The sequence below is a fragment of the Dermacentor albipictus genome, chromosome 3 (genome assembly GCF_038994185.2).
Source record: "Dermacentor albipictus isolate Rhodes 1998 colony chromosome 3, USDA_Dalb.pri_finalv2, whole genome shotgun sequence".
NCBI lineage: Eukaryota > Metazoa > Arthropoda > Arachnida > Ixodida > Ixodidae > Dermacentor > Dermacentor albipictus.
The window spans coordinates 113,296,193-113,316,633 of record NC_091823.1 but is presented as its reverse complement, the minus strand read 5'-3'; the positions used below and the strand labels follow the sequence as shown (position 1 = coordinate 113,316,633).

At 46.0% G+C, this 20,441-nt stretch overlaps 2 protein-coding genes across 3 annotated transcripts; one reads left to right on the top strand and one right to left on the bottom strand.

The window, feature by feature from the left end:
- Window positions 1-272: 272 nt before the first annotated feature.
- LOC139057547 (ER membrane protein complex subunit 2-like) lies at window positions 273-19,898 on the bottom strand. 2 transcript variants are annotated; one of them, XM_070535952.1, is made up of 8 exons: window positions 19,748-19,898; window positions 19,099-19,212; window positions 18,935-18,999; window positions 18,772-18,857; window positions 16,243-16,528; window positions 14,881-14,991; window positions 12,191-12,295; window positions 273-438 (listed from the first exon to the last, which is right to left on the bottom strand). In XM_070535952.1, exons 1-8 carry the CDS (start codon window positions 19,788-19,790, stop codon window positions 370-372), a joined length of 879 nt encoding a protein of 292 aa, XP_070392053.1. In that variant the 5' UTR covers window positions 19,791-19,898; the 3' UTR covers window positions 273-369. The 2 variants fall into 2 exon arrangements, with proteins under 2 accessions (XP_070392053.1, XP_070392052.1); XM_070535951.1 differs by lacking the exon at window positions 19,748-19,898 and adding an exon at window positions 19,288-19,516.
- On the top strand, window positions 3,893-9,087 carry LOC139057083 (uncharacterized). The gene is made up of 2 exons (XM_070534870.1): window positions 3,893-4,743; window positions 4,852-9,087. The coding sequence occupies exons 1-2, from the start codon at window positions 4,471-4,473 to the stop codon at window positions 9,085-9,087; spliced, it is 4,509 nt and encodes a 1,502-aa protein (XP_070390971.1). The 5' UTR covers window positions 3,893-4,470.
- Window positions 19,899-20,441: the final 543 nt, after the last annotated feature.

Below are 20,441 nucleotides of genomic sequence, written 5' to 3'. Positions count from 1 at the left end.
TGGTAAGGGCAGTCGTATCAAAACACTGCAGTTATCAAGTTGATAACAAAACAGCAATGCTGTCTTCCTGAGCATTTGTAACATTTGCAAAACTGACAGCATTGACAAGTAGCGTGCCCAGGTAAATTTTAAAGATGAGGGAGGCTAGCATTGCATTATCATGTCCACATTTCTCTTGTACCTGTCCGTATCCTTTGATATTTACAAATTTATAAGAAATTATGGACCACCAGACATGTGCAACAGCACAAGAAGCGATAAAAAGGCTTGGCAGGAGTTGATGCAAATATTGCATATAATTTTTTTTTTCTTCCGTATAAATACAAGGTTTACAAGAAGCAAGCAGGAGCATGGGCCAAGAGAAAGTCCTCAGTTGATCTGTAGGGTAGTCAGCATGCCTTCTAGCAGCTTCACTTGGGAGTCTTCACATTGTCTCTCCTGCAAATGAGAACCAGAGGCCAACACTGAGAGCGACTGATAAAACTGCTGCTTCAGACACTTACTTGCACTACGAGGTGTTCACTCAAAAGGCCTAACAAAGCACAAGCCTTGTTTAGCTTTCCTAGATTGTGTATTCATGACTAATTAACCTGTCAGTTTAGTCATATATGCACTAAACATTTGCAATAAAGTAATATGCCACCTTGAATAGTATTTCAGTATTTTTGAGTAGAACTCGGTTTGTTAAGCCACGAGTTTACCCCCACAATACCGTACCCAGTCAGTGCATGCTTTTAGTGAACTGAACAGAAGTTATGAGCAGAAGCATTTCGCATTGCTGAGTGAAAACAATCCAGAGTATTTTCACCTTGCTACACATGTGCATGTGAAAATATGTTAAATGTCCATCTCTCAAAACACATTTTAACATGCGCACACATTGCAGGTGCAACCCTAGCTTTGACATTCGACTAACTCGAGCACAGCAGAGCAATCGGAGTCATAACTATGCACAGGTCTATGAGCATTGTATGGCAGGGGGAGAAACTGCCTACACTGTGGCGACATTGATACACTCATAACTCATGTCTCGGCTTACTGCCATTGCTTGAAGAACCACCGTCTGAGCTCGCATATCACAGGCTACCTTCATTCATATGCAACAGCAGGCACTCATGTTACAATTATGTATAAGCAGCATTTTTCTTAATTTCCACACCCATAAACAGAAGCAAAAATTTCCAATTCTCTGTAGCCTGCAGAAGGGTCAGGTGCACAAAATGTGCAAACAAACACTTAGCAGCATTCGGTCATCACGATAAAGATAACAAAACAGCTGAGGTCAGTTTCCCATAACTTATTTTCGGGAATGTCTATTGTCATTTCATCATGTCAACTTGCAGCAGCAATGTTGCAGAATTACTTAGTTGCACGATGTAAGCTGTCTGCATAGGCACACAAAGTCAAGAAAAGCAAGCAGCTGGAGGTAACTGCACATCTGATAAACATGTACAATCGCCATAAATTGAAATGTAAGTAATTTCTGAAATCAGTTTCTGAAAGTGCCGTATTACTGGGCACCAGCAGGGAACCTTCAGTCAGGTTAACATTAACCAAAAGTATACTACTGTAGCAGAATTTATCACAAATTTTAATTCACATTTATGCAATCAAGGCTTTTGCACATTGTCTGCATCCTACTCCACATAGATCACAACAATCTTTGTGTGGAAACCGAGTTGTTATTTCATTTCATTTATTAATACTGTTAGCCCATTTTTGGGCCGTTACAGGGTGGAAAATATTTGTTGCAATGCAGTAAATGCATTGGCAATCACAGCCTTGCAGACATGCAAATACAAAATAAAATTAGTGCGCACAACCTGCGGTTCACAACAAACTACAAATGCGGTAGTAGAAGCACACACAGCAACATTCATATTTCCTAGTAGGTTAAATTCACTACAAACAAGCTGTCGTGGTTAATTTGGCAGGTCAAGGTAAAGATGTATTGATTTTTCAAACAAACTGACAGAGTCTGTTTGCATTATGTGCTGTGGCAACAAGTTCCATTCTTCAATTGTTCGTGGGAAGAATGAATATTTGAATGAGTTGATCCGAGCTTGGAGGGTTGTAAGTTGTTCGTTGTGACTGTTTCTTAATGTTCGGGCCGAGCGCTTCGTTATGTACAGTCCGGTGTTTATGTTAAAGAAGTTACCCCGCAAAAGATAGCGGAACTAAAGTCTAGCAACTCTTCACCGCTCTAGCAGTTGGGGTAATTTAAGTTCTGACAACATCTCCGAGACTGAATCCGTGGACTTATATCTAGACAGAATAAATCTAGCCGCCCTTCTTTATACTTTTTCACTTGCTTGCTATCTGGTTTTTTGTGTAGGGATCCCACACGATACAGCCATATTCCAAAGTTGGTCTTACAAGTGTCAAATAGGCGGTTAGTTTCGCTGTCGTGGTTGCCTGCCCTAGTTTCCGGCGTAAAGTCCACATTTTTCTCTCGGCTGCACTACATAAGCTATGAATGTGCCTATTCCAATTTAAATTTTCACTTATCGTTATGCCTAGATACTTGAAGTAGCTTACTTTCTGTAATTTGTGTCCTTCAATTTCATATTCAAACGGAAGAATACCTTTTATTTTGTTTGTTATTCTTATAAATGATGTTTTGCTATGATTTATTTTCATTTTCCATTTTAAGCACCAGTCATGGATACTACTTAATGCCGAGCTTAAGGTAATTTGATCTTCTTTGGATGTTATATGTGAGCAAAGCAGGCAATCGTCTGCAAATAACCGAACCTTAACACCTGAGAAAACTGTCTCTGCAATATCGTTGATATAACACAGAAATAAGACGGGAGCGAGCACGGAGCCCTGGGAACACCTGATGAAACACTCAGAATGCCGGATTTCGCGTTGTCGATTTCCACGTACTGCGTTCTATTTTTATGATACGATTTAATCCAAGCGACAATAGTACTATTCATTCCAAAATTCTTTAGTTTCCTTATAAGTTCTATGTGTGGGACCCGATCGAATGCTTTTGACATATCAAGACAAATTGCATCTACCTGATGTTTATCGTTGATTGCTTTTGCTAACTCGTGGACTGTTTCTACGAGCTGGCTGATCGTTGACAATTTTCGTCTAAAGCCGTGTTGATTAGAATTAAGTAGATTTTGGCCCTCAAGGTAATCAAATAAACTTGCTGATGTTATATGTTCTAGTATTTTGCAGCATGTGAACGTGATTGAAATTGGCCTGTAGTTTTCAACACAATGTTTGTTTCCGGTTTTGTGGACAGGTATAACTTTTGCTCTTGACCAGTCGGAGGGCTATTTTCGCTTATCCAGGGACAAGCTGAAAATAATGTTTAAGTATTAACGCGATAGCGTTAAGGAGCTCGTGTCGCAGAAAAGCCGGTGTCGTCGGCGTCGGCGTCCGCGGCGTTGACCGTGAGCGATAAATAACGGCAGGCACTTCATAAATAAAAAGCAACTTCCAAGATCGGCTGGGTGGGAATCGAACCCAGGTCTGCGGAGTGTGAGTCGGAGACGCTACCACTCAGCCACAAGTTCGATGTTTGAAAGCGGTACAAAAGCGCTTCTAGTGAATGCGGTGTTGCCTTAGAAACGTGCCGTAGAGAGTTATACTGCGGTGTATATCGGTAATTATGAGCATCTTACTTACAGAAGTCGCAGTTACACGAGTAGCGAAGTACGTTTCCGCTAAATTTCTTCTGCGCTCTACGCACATGCAGAGCCATCTTGCGGCAAACACAGAAGAACCCCTCCTCGCAATGTGCGGCGCTGCCCGGCACGTGGCGCGCCACTCGCCCCTGACGTTTCGCCGTGCGCCCTCCCGGGTTGTAGAATCAAGCGCCTTTCTTTAGATCACTATCTTCGCTCACCCGCTTCTCCCCTTCGGGCCGTGCGGGTTCCGGTGCGAGGATGCCCCAATACCCTTGCGTTTAATAAGTTTTCTCGCTCTCTCCCCTTCCAACATCCGGCGTGCGTCACTCGAACACTGGTGTTTAGGCGACGCGGCTCCTCTTTCCGCTCACAGCGCGATTGCTACGTGCAGAGTCTGATGCGGGACGCCTCTGACGTGATCGCTGCGCCGTAGCGCTTCTGCTGGGAAAGCGTCCCCTGCGATGTGTGCCGAGCTGCTTCCGAGGAGTTATGCTTCTGCGTGGTGCTCCCAAGCGAGATAGAGGACGATCCCATCAAGGCGTCAGCCCCATGATCGCGTCCGCCTTCATGGCGCGTTACTGGCCGGCTTTCTCCCTCCGAGACACCGAGTTCTTTGGTTCGTTCCGCTTGCTCAGGCGCACGTTTCGTTGCCGCACCGAACGCTGCGTTGCTCGGCGCTCACCGCGTGATTCCTGAGTGCAAAGTGCGACGCGGGGCGCCTCATCAGTGATTGCTGCGCCGTAGCGCATTGTCTTACACTCCTTGGCAGGTCGACGGGTGTTGTATTGCAGGGCCTTGCGCGCTCGCTCTTGAGACGCGTGTGATGGAAGCGGCGCCGTCTACCAGTACCGGGCGCGCTACAGTGTCTTGCTCATCAGTGTCTTCCTCGCCGGCGAGTACTGATGGACCATCTCCGTCAACTGGTGTTCGACCACGAGGAAGGCCACGCAAGACGGAGGCACAGAAGGCGGAGACCAAAGCTCGCCATGCTGAGGCCATGCGACGAAAGCGGCGTGGGAACGCCGAGCTGCGGGAACGAGAGGTTCAGGCGAAACGGCAACGGCGGACCGTGAGCCCGGAATTAAGGGCAAGGGAGGCTGAGGCAATGCGGCTTAAACGTGCCGAAGATGCATGCCGAACGGCAAGGGAAGCCGCAGCCAAACGGCAGCAACGGCAATCAAACGCCGCGCTGAGAGCCAGGGAGGCTGAGATCAAACGCCAGCGCGGTGACATGAATCCCCAAATACGAGCGCGGGAAGCTGAGGTCAGGCGACAACAGCGCCAAGGAAATCCTGATTTGAGGGCGCGTGAAGCTGCGGCCAAGCGTCAGCAGCGGCAGGAAGACCCCGAGTACAGAGCACGTGAGGCCGAGGCCCGGCGCCAACAGCGGCAACAAGATGCTGGACTGAGGGCACGTGAAGCTGAGGCCAAGCGTCAGCAGCGGCAGGAAGACCCCGAGTTCAGAGCACGTGAGGCCGACGCCCGGCGCCAACAACGGCAGGAAAACTCGGAGTTGCGGACGAATGAGGCCCAAGCCAGACGACAACAGCGGCAAGACTGTCCAGAAATTCGAGCCAGGGAAGCCGAGGCCAAGCGACTAAGGCGACGAGCCGAGGCAGAACAACGAGCGCGGGAAAGGTTAAGCCTGCACGCGAGTGCGACAAACATGTTTCACAAACGCTTCACACAGAATCCATTTGGCTACTCTTGCTCTGTGTGCGATCGGCTTTGGCACAAGAACGACCTAAAGCCTCTTCCAGAAGCGCATGCCACATTGGTTGCCGACGCATTTCGTACGGATGTTTCTGGGTTCGAGGTGTGTCGCACTTGCATGCAGACCATCCGGCGAAATCGCATTCCTAACTACTCCACTACGAATGGCTATGCGTACCCACCTAAGCCGGCGCATTTACCAAACATTGATCTCGTGAGTGAGCGACTTGTGTCACCGCGGATCCCCTTTATGCAGATTCGGAGGTTGCTGTACAGCAACAGCGGCCAGTTCGCCATCAGAGGTCCGATTGTGAACGTGCCTATCAACGTCGACACAACGGTCCAAATGCTGCCTCGAGATGTCGAAGAAGATCAAGCGTTGTGTGTTCACATTAAGCGCCGGATGATATACAAGAGTGTGTACATTCGTGGCATGGTCAAGAAGACTGAGTTGCTTCCCTGGCTTGTGTTCCTGGAGAAGTCTACGTTGTATCGCTACTATGGCATCCGAATCAGTCGAGAGAAGGCAGACAAATTGTGCGACAAGCTGGTAGAGCCAAGCGACGAGAATGCCGAGCGTATAGACGATCCTGTAGACCACCATAATCCGATGGAGACAGCATTGGCCATGTCGCTCGGTCAACAGACACTCATCATCGACGACAGCAACGTTCTGGTTGTGGCGCCAGGGGAAGGAATAACACCCGTCAGCATTGTCTATGATCAACACGCGGAGGAGCTGTCATTTCCACAAATCTACCTCGGTGAGCCTCGAAATATCAGCCCAGACAGCAAGCCTAGTGTCTACACCATGGCATCGAGCGAATGTCGGAGAACTGACCGCAGGGGTGCGACAGCTTACCACGTGCTCTATATGGCAGCCAAAGTTATGCGTACGCGAGTTGCATCGTCGGTAAACGTCTTCTTCAGGAACACATCTGGCATGGCCGTTGTAACCAAGGCGCAGCTGAACGACCGAGAATTTGTCGAGAACGCGGTGGATCATGACATGGCGTTCATGAACGGGGTGCCAAACACGGTCCAGTACTGGCACCGACGCAAGCAAGACGTGTTTGCCATGATCCGCCAGCTCGGTAAGCCAACTGCGTTCCTTACTCTGTCTGCCTCTGAAATACACTGGGACGGATTGATGAGGCTCCTACAACGTCTTCACATAGATCCAAACCATCCGCAAGTGCCATTCGAACAGCTCCGCCTCTGTGAAAAGTCCATGCTCGTGAGCGATGACCCGGTGGTGTGCTCAGTGTACTTCGATCACATAGTGCGGGTGATAATGCAGATTCTGCAACACAAGACACTTTTTCCGTTCGCCCCCTATGTGGTCAAGGAGTACTTCAAACGCATTGAATTCCAACATCGGGGCAGTGCTCACGCTCATCTGTTGCTCTGGCTCGAGAATGCGCCCCACGAGGAGCTTGGCCCGCAAATGCCCGAAACAGTTCGTATGGCCGAACATTTAATCTCTCTGGACGCCGAAAGCCTTCATAGACCTCGCTGTCAGACGCACCAGCACACACAGACGTGTTACAAGAACGGCAGAACAAAATGTCGGTTTAACGCGCCTTTCTGGCCGATGGAAGAAAGTCGAGTGATCATCCCACTTCCGCCTGCCCATACTGAAGAAGAAAAAAAGTCTCGCACAAAGTTGAAGGAGAGATACAACAACATTCACACCGCTCTTGAAACAACAGTCTACGAGTCGATCGAGGATATGCGCCGCCACAATAACGTCGCAGATGCCGAAGAGTACATTACAATTCTACGTGCCGGCATTTCCCGCCCGACTCTGATGTTGAAAAGGAATTGTCATCAGGTTCACTTCAATTTCTTCAACCCGTGGATAGCGTCTGTACTGAACTCTAATATGGACCTACAGATCGTCCTAGATGTGTACGCGTGTGCGGCATACGTGGTCGAATATGTGAACAAGGCAAACCGAGGCATGTCGAACCTGCACAAGGACCTCCGTGCAGTCGTGGACGAATCTCCACACTCGAGTGTAACCTACACCCAAGCCCTCCGACAACTCAGCGTGAAGATGCTGAAAGCAGTAGAGATGTCCGCGCAGGAGGCGGCCTGGTATCTGCTCGGCCTCGGCATGTCGCACGCGAGTCGCGTCGTGGTCACAGCCAACACCTCGTGGCCGGAGGAAAGAGTTCAGTTTAGCTCTTGCATCCGCAAGAGTCGGGAGCTGATGGATCGTGATGGGTTGGATGAGAGCAGCACAGACGTGTGGTGCAAGACGACCATACAGAAGTATGAGGACCGCCCGGAAGATCAAGCTGCGCTCACGTACGCCGAACACCTGACGTCGTTCAACGACAACGGCCGACCGAGAGCACACCCTGCGGTTCTTCGCTACCACGCCTATTCAGTGTCCGACGTGCTCAACTTTAAGCGCGAGCACGTGCTTCTCTTCCACCCATTTCAGCGCGAGGTGGATATCCTAGACAATAACAAGTTCGTCGAAATTTACGACAGCTGCGTGTCGGAAATCCTGGCTGTCAAAGCTCGCTTCAGCAGTCCTCACATTGATCTTGCAGAAATGGAAGAGCTTTGTAAGAACATAATCAACGAAGAAGTTGCTCAGCGAGACGCTTTCGACACACACGCAGAGGTGGGGCGCAGGATGACCGATCTACTCGTGGACGTAAATGACGACTCCGACATCCTCGGCGAGGTTGGCCAAGAAACGGCCGTGCAACAGGCTCAGCGCGAGAGTGCTCAAGCGGCTGCCGCGAGATGTCCAGCCGTCCAGATGCGCACGGACATCATGCCCACCGACGTCTACTTACATCGAATGAGGATGATGAATGCGGGCCAATATGAGATCGTGCGCGAAGTCATTCATCGCCTGACCACGCCCGACTCGGAGCCCTTGCAAGTCTTCTTTACCGGAGCAGCCGGTTGTGGCAAGACGTTCGTGCTACGCACCATAATGGACGTTTACAACCGCTATTTCAGAAGTGGAAACCGGGATGTGAGCATCAACTCTTTCGTCGCCTGTGCGACCACCGGCAAAGCAGCCGTGGCAATCGGTGGAGTTACAGTGCATGCCGCCTTCAAACTCGTCGTATCTGGCAAGAATCCGGACAGGGGTCTCAGCTCGAGTGACGCTAATTCATTCCGCTGCATCTTCAAAGACGTCAAGTGTGTCATAATCGACGAAATAAGTATGATGTCGGCGGACACGCTTGTGCTGATTGATCGCAGACTTCGCACAATCTCCCTTAAGTACACGGAACCCTTTGGCGGATTCGATGTCATCCTATGCGGCGACTTGAGGCAGCTTCCGCCGGTCAGAGCAGCTGAGGTGTATAGGAGGTCTAAATTGCACCAGAATGTCTTCGATACGGAAAGTATGCCGTGGCATAACCTCTCCTACTTCCAACTCAAAGATGTCGTGCGCCAGAGCGACGAGAGGTTTGCCACCATACTGACCAAGATCGGGGACGGGATAGGGCTAACTGTGGACGAGGTGTCTCTCTTGGAAAGCCGCTTTGTGACCACCGAAGAAGCCGCCAACAAGTGCCCATCCGGAGTGCGCCTCTTCTACACAAACAAAGATGCTGACGCCTTTAACATCGCGACCGCCGAGGCGTGTACCGAATACGCGATACACTGCCCGGCTACAGACACCATTTGTGGGCACAGGTCCGACGAGGAGTACACGCACGCCAAGGTCAGAGTCGCCCATTCTGCATAACGTTTTAAAAACTCATTCAGGACGTTGCCAGGGCCAACAGACTTTTTTGTGTCAATGTTTAGCAAAAGCGGTAATATTCCTTGCTTAGATATAGTGATATCCGGCATGCCTTCCTGTTCGGGGATGCTTTCTGCGCAGAGGTCTGCGCTTTGAACTTCAGGAGGCATGAATACAGAGTGGAAGAACTCGTTACATTTTTTAGCAATTTCTGTGGGATCGGTTATGATGTGGCCTCCGAAATCTAGGTACTGAATGCTGTCTTTCGTCGGAGCGATATGATGCCAGAAACGTTGTGGTGAACATTTCATAAAAGAAGGTAAGATCTCAGAAAATATTTCTTGTGAAATGTCATGTTGTTTTCTTGGGTTGTTTCCTTTCATTCGTTTCAATTTGCATTATAACTGAATTATTTCCCAATTAGCCCATGGGTTACGCTTTCTGGCTGTTTTTTTCCGTTGAGGCACAAATTTTTCTACACAATACTTGATTATTCTTTTAAATTTCGTCCACAACATATCAACGTCATCCGATCCATCGAATAAGTACAGCTGCTTTTCTAAGTAGTCCAAAATGCTGTTGTCGTCAGCCTTGTTGAAATCTCTAATGAGGATTTGTTTCGTCTTCTTATTTTTACATGGTAGACCATTTTTTACGCAAAGTATAACAAGTTTGTGGTCTAAAAGTCCTTCAATATTCACCTCATATTCATGTATTTTTTCATTTACGAACACCAAGTCTAGCAATGTTTCTCTCGTGGGTCCACTTCAAGTTATCTCCTTCACAACTTGTGTTAAGTTTTGATTAAATGCGAGGTCCAACATGGTGTCACAGTTTGTAACTTCGGAAGAAGCACTTTCGAGACTGTGCCATTGTATACCCGGAAGATTAAAGTCTCCCGCAATTATCAGGCGCGCGCTGGCAGGTACATTACAGCACAGGTAGTCTTGGATTGATTTGAAAAATGTTAGAGGGGCATTTGGGGGTCTATGTATCGCTCCAAGTACGCAGAAATTTCCATTGAGTTTAAGCTTGCACCAAACATTTTCGCTTTCAGGACACTCTTTCAATCGTACGACATCAATTCCTTCTTTAAAGATGATAGCCACACCACCGCCCTGCGTGTCACGATCTTTCCGGATAATCCCATAACCAGGGGGAACTATTTCAGAATCAGCAATTTCGGCGCGCAACCAAGTCTCCATGACGGCAACATGACGATTGTGCTGCATCAGAAGGTGCTCAAGCTCAACTGTTTTATTGGCTAGGGTTTGCGCATTTACATTGATCAGGATAAAATTATCTCTATCTGCTTTGTAACGTAAAGCAGACTCGTCTTCACATGCATGCTGCCGGTCAAGTTTCACTCTGCACCCTCTCTCATTGTCCCATGCAAACGCCTCGTTATCAATAAAAGCCCTATCGCGCACGAGCCGTACCTTTACCCCTCTTTCCCTTTCAATTTTTGTGCTCGCCCACAAATTTCTGCGTTTTTGCGACATTGCTTGTGAGTAATCATTCGATACAGAAATTTTTTTTTTCCCTTTAGCTTCTTGCAATTCTTTAGTACTGCCATCTTTTCGTTATAGTCAAAAAATTTTATTATCACTGCTTGTGTTCTGTTCCTGTTTTTCTTGCCGAGTCTGTGGATTCTTTCTACAGAGCTAACCTTCACATCGAGTCGCTTTTCGAAAACATCACACAGAACTTTTGTTTAAGTTCATCTGAAGTCTCGCTCGCGTTTTCTGTGATTGCAAATACGACTAAATTGTTTCGGCGTTGTTAGTCCTCCAAGTCAATAATTTTTTGTTGCTGCTGCTGAATCGTTAATTTCATCTCCTGCGCCATTTCTTTAAGTTCTGTTCTATTTTCCTGCAAGTTCATTAGGGTATTGCACAATTTGCGCCATTTTCTCAATTATAAGTGGCTTCTCAAAGCTACAAAACAGCACAGAAAAATATAGCGCACAAATATGAACACTTTCCTTATACAGTTGTAACGATGTAACGAATTTCAATATAACGAAATTCTCAATATAACAAAGTATTCAACTTTTCACATCTTGTTGATAAACACCATGTAACTAATACCTCAACACAACATAATGCGTTTGTATACGGTTTCAATATAACGAAATTTCGCTTCCGCAGCAAAGGAATGCCGAGACAATAAATGGGTACTTCCGTGGATGCAGATGGTGAAATGATTTAATTACAAGAGGCTACTTGCAAATGCACCCCTCAAATCGCACACGGCGCGACAAGAATAACCGCCGAAGTGAAGCCGCATCATGTTCTGTATAAAGTCCAAGTGCGATATGATCCTATCGCGTCCTTCGCACTTAGTGGTTTAGGTGCGAGTGAAAGTGCGCCAGGGTGAGAAAGAAAGATACTGGCGTCATGCGCGAGTGCCGCCTCCCCACGCAAGCAAAGATAAAGAGGGGGAGGGGAGCAAGCTTGCGACAATGTGATCAAGCGTGTCCAAGGGGACCGAGTCGAGGGTGTAAGTTGGCAACCGTCTCAATTTTTGGTGCACATTTGTCTCGGCTGTGGCTGCGCATGGCTGAAAGCGCGGCTGAGCATGTACGCAGCTGCTCACCCTGCATTAGAGGTAATCTGCCACATGTGCAAAGAGTGCGCATGCCAAGACAGCGTGGCATCATGTAAGCTGTCTTCCCACGCGTTTAGTATTCAAGGTTGAGTAATGTCAAGGTTCGGTGACCCGTTGGAGCGAGAGGCAGATGAAGCATTCGCTCTCCGCTAATGGCGCTGATAGCGTCGTCACAGTCTGATAAGGCTGCTGATGAATTATACAGTTATCCACCCTCCAGCTTTGCCAGAATTGCTTCGATATGATGTACTGCTCATTTACAACCATCTTGCCAAAGTTATATTTTGTTGTCATAGGCCTTTAACTGAGTAACAAGCACCAAGGTTGATGTTGCTACACAACCTACAAGTACAACTTCACACAGTCTGTTACAGCAATTTGTTGCAACCAGTACAACCACATACTGCATTTAACATCCACGCCAGAGACACAAGGCACTGTGCAAACAAGATGAGAAGAAAAGCTGCAAAAAAGCTTCACGGCTTTTTCTACTTACTTGGTACTTTTTTGTGATTTGTTGAGATGCCCAAGCTGCGTATCGCTGGTTGTCCTTTTTCTTCTGTACAGAACTCTTGGGGTGAGAGCCAATGTGACTGGCAGCCTGTGAAGCGCAAGCACATTGCCACTTAGCTCAATGTGACATCACTAAATTTATACCCAAAATCACTCCAAGTCACTCAAAACCTCACTAATGTATGCAAAGCAAAGCTACATTCAAACTTAATGTTACAACACATTCATGCACAGAAAGACCTTAGTTCTCGTTTCAAACTCCTATTACCTCTCTAACATTGCTGCCACTTCTTTAGGTGCATTATTCTGGAGCAGGGGAGTTTTTTTGCTAGAGTCCACCTAGTGGGCTTGTGTATTTTGTCTGCTGTTGAAGTTCTGATTGGCTGGGCTGGGCTGCACGTCCGCAGCCACAAGGCACCACAGACAATCAGCACTCCAGCAGAAGACGAAGTGGAGATGTCCACTAGGTTGACTCTTACAGAATACCTCCCCAGTACTACAGTGCAAGCAACAAAGAATGATATTGTGAACAGGAATTCCAGTCAAAAAGTTAAAGGGGCCCTGAAACACCTTTTTAACTAATCATAGAATGGCATCACTACTGACGGATGTCATCTCACGAATCTCATGCTGCAAAAATTTTTGTAATCCTTCAGTTCAGTTCAGTTCAGTTTTATTCCTTAAAGGCCCTCATTTCAGGGGGTGTTACATAAGGGGTGGGATTACATTTGTAGTGAGGAAAACAAACAGCGATTGTGATTTAACATTGAAGGTGATCTGTTACGCGTTCTTGAAAAGCAGGTGTTGAAGCGATGGCGACGATGTCATGGGGTAGGCCGTTCCAGTCCGTGGCTGCTCGAAGAAATAACGAAGCTGAAAACGTAGTGGTACGTGATAGCGGGCGGGCAACTTGAAGGGGATGACTGGTGCGGTGAGATATGCGTGATGCGGCAGCGATATACGGTGCTTGATTGAGAGGAGAATAAAAGAATTTGTGATAAAGGGTGAGGCTAGCAATGCGACGACGAAAAGAGAGGGGTGGCAGTCCGGATGTAGCTTTCAAGGATGAAACACTGACGTCATATGAGTATGAGGAATGAATGAATCGGGCAGCACGATTCTGCACAGCTTCCAATGTGGTGATTAGATATGCTTGATGTGGGCTCCAGATGGGGGATGCCTATTCTAATTTGGGTCTTATAAGTGATTTATACGCGAGCAATTTAACATGTGGTGGGGCAAGACGAAGGTGACGTTTTAGAAAACCGAGTGTTTTGTTTGATGCTTAAATGATGTTACCGACATGAACCTGCCATGATAGATTAGAAGAGAGGGTGATTCCTAGATATTTATATGATTGTACTTGCTCAATCTGTGTGTTAGAAATTAAATAATGAAAGAGATATGGATTGTGACGACGAGTGAAGGACATGAGTTTACATTTACTAGAATTGAGGGACATTAGCCAGTTATTACACCAATTTAGTACGTTGTTAAGCTCTGTCTGAAGAGTGTATTGATCAACAATCCTTCAACTATAGGTTGAGTTATCGCACTGATACCTAGTCTTCTTTCTCTCTCTTAGTCTCCACTAGCACACTGAAGCTACACAGCGGGGAAGCCAAGTGGGCAAACCTCTGCCCCAAAGTTGAGTGTCACAGCGCTGAAAGGGCTCGTCACGGCACCCCGTGGTGGCCGCGGTGCACTACATTATGCAGCACACTGCTGCTATCTCGGAGGCCACATGCAGAACACGCAGCTATGCATTATTATCGTGCATAGACCAGCAGTGCAAAGATGACATGATTTTTCTCTATTTTTGAGATACAGACATATAGAGTTTCATTCAATTAACTCAAAATTAGCAATTATATATGGCTGAGAACATTCTCACGATCAGGAAATTAGCCAATAGCATCGGTGGCCCCAGCTGCTTGTAATGGTGCTGCATGACAACATTGCAGAAATGAGAGCAAGCGATTTTTCACTGTGTTTGACACGAGATTGTAAATTCCCTGCTGCATGCAGTGCAGAAATATTTGGTTCACATGTTCACAGCAGCCTCTACAACGGATTGGCAATGTTTTCTTAACGTAACACTATGTTCAAAAAGTGTTTCAGCGCTCCTTTAAACACTGTCTTACTTCTGCACATGAATAATACGCAAATATTTTATCAGAACTTGTGAATATGCAACTTGGAGCCAAACCTTATAGTTTACATTTGGCAAGATATCTGATAGATAAATTGTTCCAGTGAACAATTGAACATGGAGGAGAAGAGAAAGACAACACGAACGCTGGTACACGAACGCTGGAACGATGTTTCATAATGCTAGTCACAACCAACTAGCCCAGCTGTCCATACTTTGTGATAAACACTAACCCTCATTTAATTATAAGGATGTCTATGTGAGAAATTTTTTCCTACAAGATAAAAATGAATTGTAAGATGAAAGCAATGGTTTTGCTGTTAAAGTAAGAATATACAGAGCTAGGGCTTCTGACTGACTCACTAGCTTCGACTTGCTTAGATCCGCATTTTTGGAATTAAACATGTCCTTTTTGCAGTGTTTAACGCATAGCTGCAACTGTATCCACTCATGCTTCCAAGAATGTAGCATAGCCAATTAATATTCACATAATTAAAGCAAATATAAAAATGACACGTTACCAAGAATAGTCCGTAGAGTGCTCGAATGTTGTTTGGATTCAGCTTGACTGCTTGTGCAAAGTACGACCTTGCCAGCTCCATTGTTTCCATGTTGCCTATTGTGTACTGAATCTGTGGGGAAAAGGAACAGACCGATTTGAAGCTCAGACTTCACCCCCATCATCATGCAGCAGTTTCAATAACTTCAAATGTGTCTGAAACATTAGCGGCCAATCAATGAGAGGTTATTTCTCATCAGATTAGAATGCTATGTTTTGTAGCAATGTCTTCTTTTTTCTTTCTGTCCCTTGTGCCGAGTGGTCCATCCTGACAAAAATGATGTGTGACGGGTATGCACAGCAACAATAATTGCATCAAGTGACCTATACCATCAAAAACAACCCACAATGGCACGTGCAGGCTGATGGCAAGAACTAAAAATAATGGTGCTGGAAAAGTACAGTAACAAAATTGGGCTTGTGTGCTTTCCGGCAAAACAACCACAAATAATTTGCAGCTAGGAAATTCAATATTACGCTCCCTGAGAAAAATTTGTCGCTGCCAATACTTCACAATCTGTAAATCACCACAGAATCACAAAGCCATGAATTTTTGCATGTAAACTCTGCTCCTCTGCATAATAACAGTGGTCAACACTGATAGTGCCACCATCCCACTATCGCGAGATTGTAATGTCAAACAATCTACATGATTGAAACAATCATGCAGTACGGTGCAACTTTGTGGAAACAATGTAAAAGCCCTTCAAGCTACGAAAAGACAAGGGGTGAATGGAAGGGAATGCAATCTTGGCTCACAATGCCAGGTAACTGAATCTATCTTATTGTATGATGCTTAAGTCAACAAAATGCCAATTTGCTTCCAATCTGCAACATTCCAATCATGATTGTATCCCGAAGTTCCCTTTGGTAAGTTTGTGTGAAAAATTTTTGCTTAGAGCAAGGGCACAAGAAAGACGAAAGGATACACAAGACAGCGTGCTCAGTTTTGCACATCTTTCCGTCTTTCCCGCCAAACAACCCATTCTCTAATAATGCCATACCAACAAACTGAAACAGTCAAGATTTGTATTTAAAAAAAATGAGATTGTGGAATTTTACGTGCAAAACCACAATCTGATTATGAGGCACACCGCAGTGGAGGACTCCGGGTTAATTTTGACCACCTGGGGTTCTTTAACATGCACCCAATGCACGGTGCACGGCCGTTTTTGCATTTCACCACCATCAAAATGCAGTCGCTGTAGCCGGGATTCGATCCCATGGTTAGCAGCACAATACCATAGCCACCAAGTCACCACGCTGGGTAGTCACGATTTGCATGAAACTTCACAATCCTTAGCTGTAAGCAAAGCAGGTGTACCTCTGCATAGCGCTGGTAGTAGAGGTGGTTGTGCGGATTGCAAAGGATAAGCTCCTCGAGGCAGAAGGCAGCACGGGCAAGGTCCTGCTCTCGTAGATACAGCCCACACAGCTGCAGCCAGGCCTCCTGGTCACCCATGAAGCGGCGCAAGTAGTCGCTCAGCTCACGCACCGCTTCCCCAACCATCTGCTGTGATAGCAGCACTGCCACGCGTCGCTTGTGCACTGCAGAGTTTGCCTCATCCTGAGCCAGCAGTGCATCATACTGTTCAAATGCCTCGTCGTACCTGCGTCAAGCCAAAAGAACCAAGAGGGTTGCAGCAGCTTTGCCCAAAAAGTACGAGCTAGAGCTTCATGACAGTTACATTCCTACCAACCTGTGAACTTTCAAATTCGTGAGAATCCTGCAGACACAGCAAAGGGAGGCAGTAATAGCAAACACTTTTTTTCTTTTTACCACCGAGAGCATACTTTTTTTAGCGGTACATAAGCACTACATTAATGATGATTTACCTTTAGACATAGACAAGCAGAAGAAAACTTACCTGAGACTGACAAGCAACATACTGTTTATATGTGCTATAACAGTGATTAATTTTCAGGCAACAATGCTGCTGCCGATCTCACCTGCTTCAGCAACTTGTCTGAATAAACTTGCTCGAAACATGTAACCCTCTGGTATACTAGCATCTGACGGTGCCACAAGAAGGCAGCGCAAGTACCACCCAATATCTGTTTCTTGCATGCATTTTGTTGCATCATTGTGCTGCACCATTATTCCGACGCCTTTAAACCTTTTTCGTGAACAGACTTTCTTGCAAAGCCTGACGCAACATTAGTAAAACTGTAGAACAAGCTTAAATTTGTGAACGTCATGGAAAATGCAGGAGATTTGGCAAGTATAACACAATTAGGGCACTTGGCTGGGCTGACCACAAGCTTTACACTACATACTGACCGTTTCATTGGTTGTTTTGATTCACAGACACAAGACATAAGATATGCAGAAAAACTACACAATCTGAATGACTTGTTTCTGCTGCCAGTCATTGGCATTATGAAGGTAAAATCTGTGCTGTAAAGAAAGTTATTTAAACCAATGAAACTCTTGCAGTCTTTCACTACTAGCATTTCTATATTGTGGCTTTTATTATGGCTAGTCAACAACGTTAATACAAAGATTGTTTGTTTAAGGTCCAGTGGACTGCACAAAGGCACTTCATGCTGATGAGATGCTGACACCTGAGCTGCACATTATGCTGATAGGCAATCTCATGTGTCTTCTCATATTTCTGCTCATATTTAGTTATGTCATTGTAGTATTTTTGTATATATATTGTTTAAGTTTTGTTGTGCAACTGTTCCCTATCTTTTGCATACTTTGTTGTCATTTATTTTTATTGATTTTTTTTTGCCCTTATGTTGTTCCTCCCATGTAAAATGCCTTAACCCCTTATATACTGCTGTTTGAATGACTGCAAATACATAAATAACTAAATCTAAAACTTATATGCAAGAACACACCTTTCCATTTTTTTTGTTTTTAATTTCTTTGCCTCAAAAGAAATTGCCCTTTACAATATGTTCCGCAAAGAATGATGGGTCAGTGGTATGCAGGAATTATCTGTTGACAACATGAACCATTTCTCATATGCAGCAGTACTTGCTGCTGCATGTGCAGAACGCATTTTCTGGAAATTAGGCCCAATTTCAAAAAATTTTCTACAGCTACACACATTCCTGCAAAAGTGTGGTTTCATAGGAGCTTGTAGTGATTGCTCACAATTATTGAAGCACCATGAACATAACAGCCACTGCAAGGTCAGTAGATGCATGGTACTAATTAAGTTTGTTCCGCAAGTAAACAACACAATGGAGTAATAATGAAATTGCCATTACAATATATATGTGTGCCCCCTTTCTTCTACTTCTATCTACTTCTAATTGCAGCACCCAGATAGGCAGCCCTTCTTACAACATATGTGTGCTGCATTAGTTAATAATGGTTCGTCAGTTCTGCAGAAATTTGCAATGTGGAGGAAGAAACATGAAAGGGGAAATTTGTCACTAGCCTGATACTAGTCAAAGCTACCTGTATCGGTTTCCTGTGTAACTTCAGCTACTGACGGCTGGTAGACAAATATTCCTCTTCATACGTATAATGCTTACAGATAGTTTACTCATGCCTCCTGTAGTTGTAGTTTACGGTTCAGTACTGGAAAAACATCTGCCTCATTCATATGCAAAAAGCAAGGCAACAGCTCCGTTTGCTCTTGGTTTCCTGGAGTTGAGCTGCAGACATAAACCAATGATAGACCACCTGCCATACTTGTGGGAATGCCGATTTCTATTAAATGTGTCGGAAAGAACTGATCGGTTCTTCTAATGTCCTGAGGGCATACTACAGTCGCATGTCTCCCAGATGCTTGGAAGAAGACGTATGCTTTATGGTTGCAGCCGCAAGGCTGTTTGGTTTGTTTCTCAAGAATCAGAAAAACACAAGGACATTAAAATTCCCGGAGGCACTTACTTTTCAAGTGCTTCCAACTGCATCGCTTCCAGCTTCTTCACTCGTAAACTCCCAGGAAACTCTTCGTCCAATTTGTTCAAACACTCCTGCAAAAAATTCAAGGTTTATTATCAATCCCGAGCGCAACATACAAGGCTTGGGCCGTCGAGAATGCGTTTCCCACCTTTGCGAGGGCCATTTCGTGGCAATCTAACGCTGCTATGCACACTTGTTCGTAGACAACCCATTCTGGAACGGACACACGACCGACAGTGAGGCAAGCAGCATCAATTAGTGGCCATATGCGTGCTTACAACAACCACTCGATCTTTCGCAGCTCCGACTTACTTTCGTCACCCAGCTTTTTAATATTCTTGGCGATCACGCTGTGCCACAACTCGACCGTCTCTTCCGACCTCCTGTCGTTCTCTTCTCTCCACTGCCGCAGTGTTTCCCGTGCATCTGTAAAGAATGACGCCCTACAGTCAGAAACGTGTGCATTGCAAGCAACGCTTGCGTGCGTCGTCTTGTACTTACTATCCACCTCATCTGCGAAAAGGGCGAAAGACGTTAACTTGCGCTTTAACATCGGACAGTTTGCGCTAACGCGATTCGATCTGCTAGGTCACAAAATACAAATCAAGCAAGCCGAAACCTGCGGCAGCTTCTACTTAATTCACGAACGTCCGGAAAAGCCAGTTGCGCTATAGCCCTGACGCAGTGAAAATTTTTAGGCGACGTTTCAAGCGACATTTTCCATGTTATGTAACTATATTCGCCAGGCAACAGCGCGGTACCAGGAAAAGGAAACACGCGAGAACGTTTTTCCGGCACATGCGTCGGGCTTTGCGGCAGAGCGCAGCCCATAATTTTGCCGAACTTAATAGCTATTAAGCATTAAATGACCACAGTATTTTCTAGCCAGCCTCCTTCAAGTTCAAATGCGGTGGAAAACGCTAGTGAACAAAACTGAGAGAGTGGTAGCGCCAATACAGACCGTCCCAGCTCAGGCGATGTAAGTCGAGGGTGCCGGCAGCCATTTTTAATGAATAAAATAAGAGAGAGTGAGAAAGAAAATAGAAACATGGATAAGTAAAGTGACCTGAAAGGAGGGGGGAAAAAAGGGTCCCCTATGGCAAGACCGGCATGAGGCGCCATCTAATAGTGGATGTCGTTTTGGCTAGTCATTGCGTCATTCTTTATTTCCACGTGACACCGTTCGCTCGATTCATTTCATGTCATTCACCGTTCAATATCGGCGGACCCTGGCGATAACGTAAGAGGAGCGCCGGCGGTTCGGACCACTGTCATACCACTGATGCCTGTGCTATGCTCCAGAACGCCGCTTCGCACTTACCAACGCGAAGTGGGACACTCGCCCTTGACGACAACTAGTCGGGGCATCTGTGTTTTTCACTCGGCCGTGTCTTGACAGACGGCACGCCGTCGTGCTGCCTTGCTATCATGGCGCATGCGCCGCCCGCGCGTGGAGGAAAATGCCTCCAGATGCTCCAGAGACGCGCAGTGTTCTTGACGATGAAGCCAAAAGGACGCATAAAAACATTTAGGCAGAAACCATCTTAGCATAACAGTCGATGTTAACGCGATTGGCCTGAAAGCAAACGTACTCGTCGTGCATGAGGCGTGTACTGCAGCTAGGCTCCTCTCTCGTGCTTCCCTCCACCTCTACT

Excerpts from the sequence above, each read along its gene's own strand:
- LOC139057083 (XM_070534870.1), top strand. The coding sequence starts at position 4,471 with ATGGAAGCGGCGCCGTCTACCAGTACCGGGCGCGCTACAGTGTCTTGC. Across the intron at positions 4,744-4,851 it reads CGGAATTAAGGGCAAGGGAG|GCTGAGATCAAACGCCAGCG; the intron begins GCTGAGGCAATG and ends AGAGCCAGGGAG.
- LOC139057547 (XM_070535951.1), bottom strand. The coding sequence starts at position 19,339 with ATGTTAAAGCGCAAGTTAACGTCTTTCGCCCTTTTCGCAGATGAGGTG. Across the intron at positions 16,529-18,771 it reads CAGTTGGAAGCACTTGAAAA|GTACGACGAGGCATTTGAAC; the intron begins GTAAGTGCCTCC and ends GGCTTGACGCAG. Across the intron at positions 14,992-16,242 it reads ACTACCAGCGCTATGCAGAG|ATTCAGTACACAATAGGCAA; the intron begins GTACACCTGCTT and ends TTTTCCCCACAG.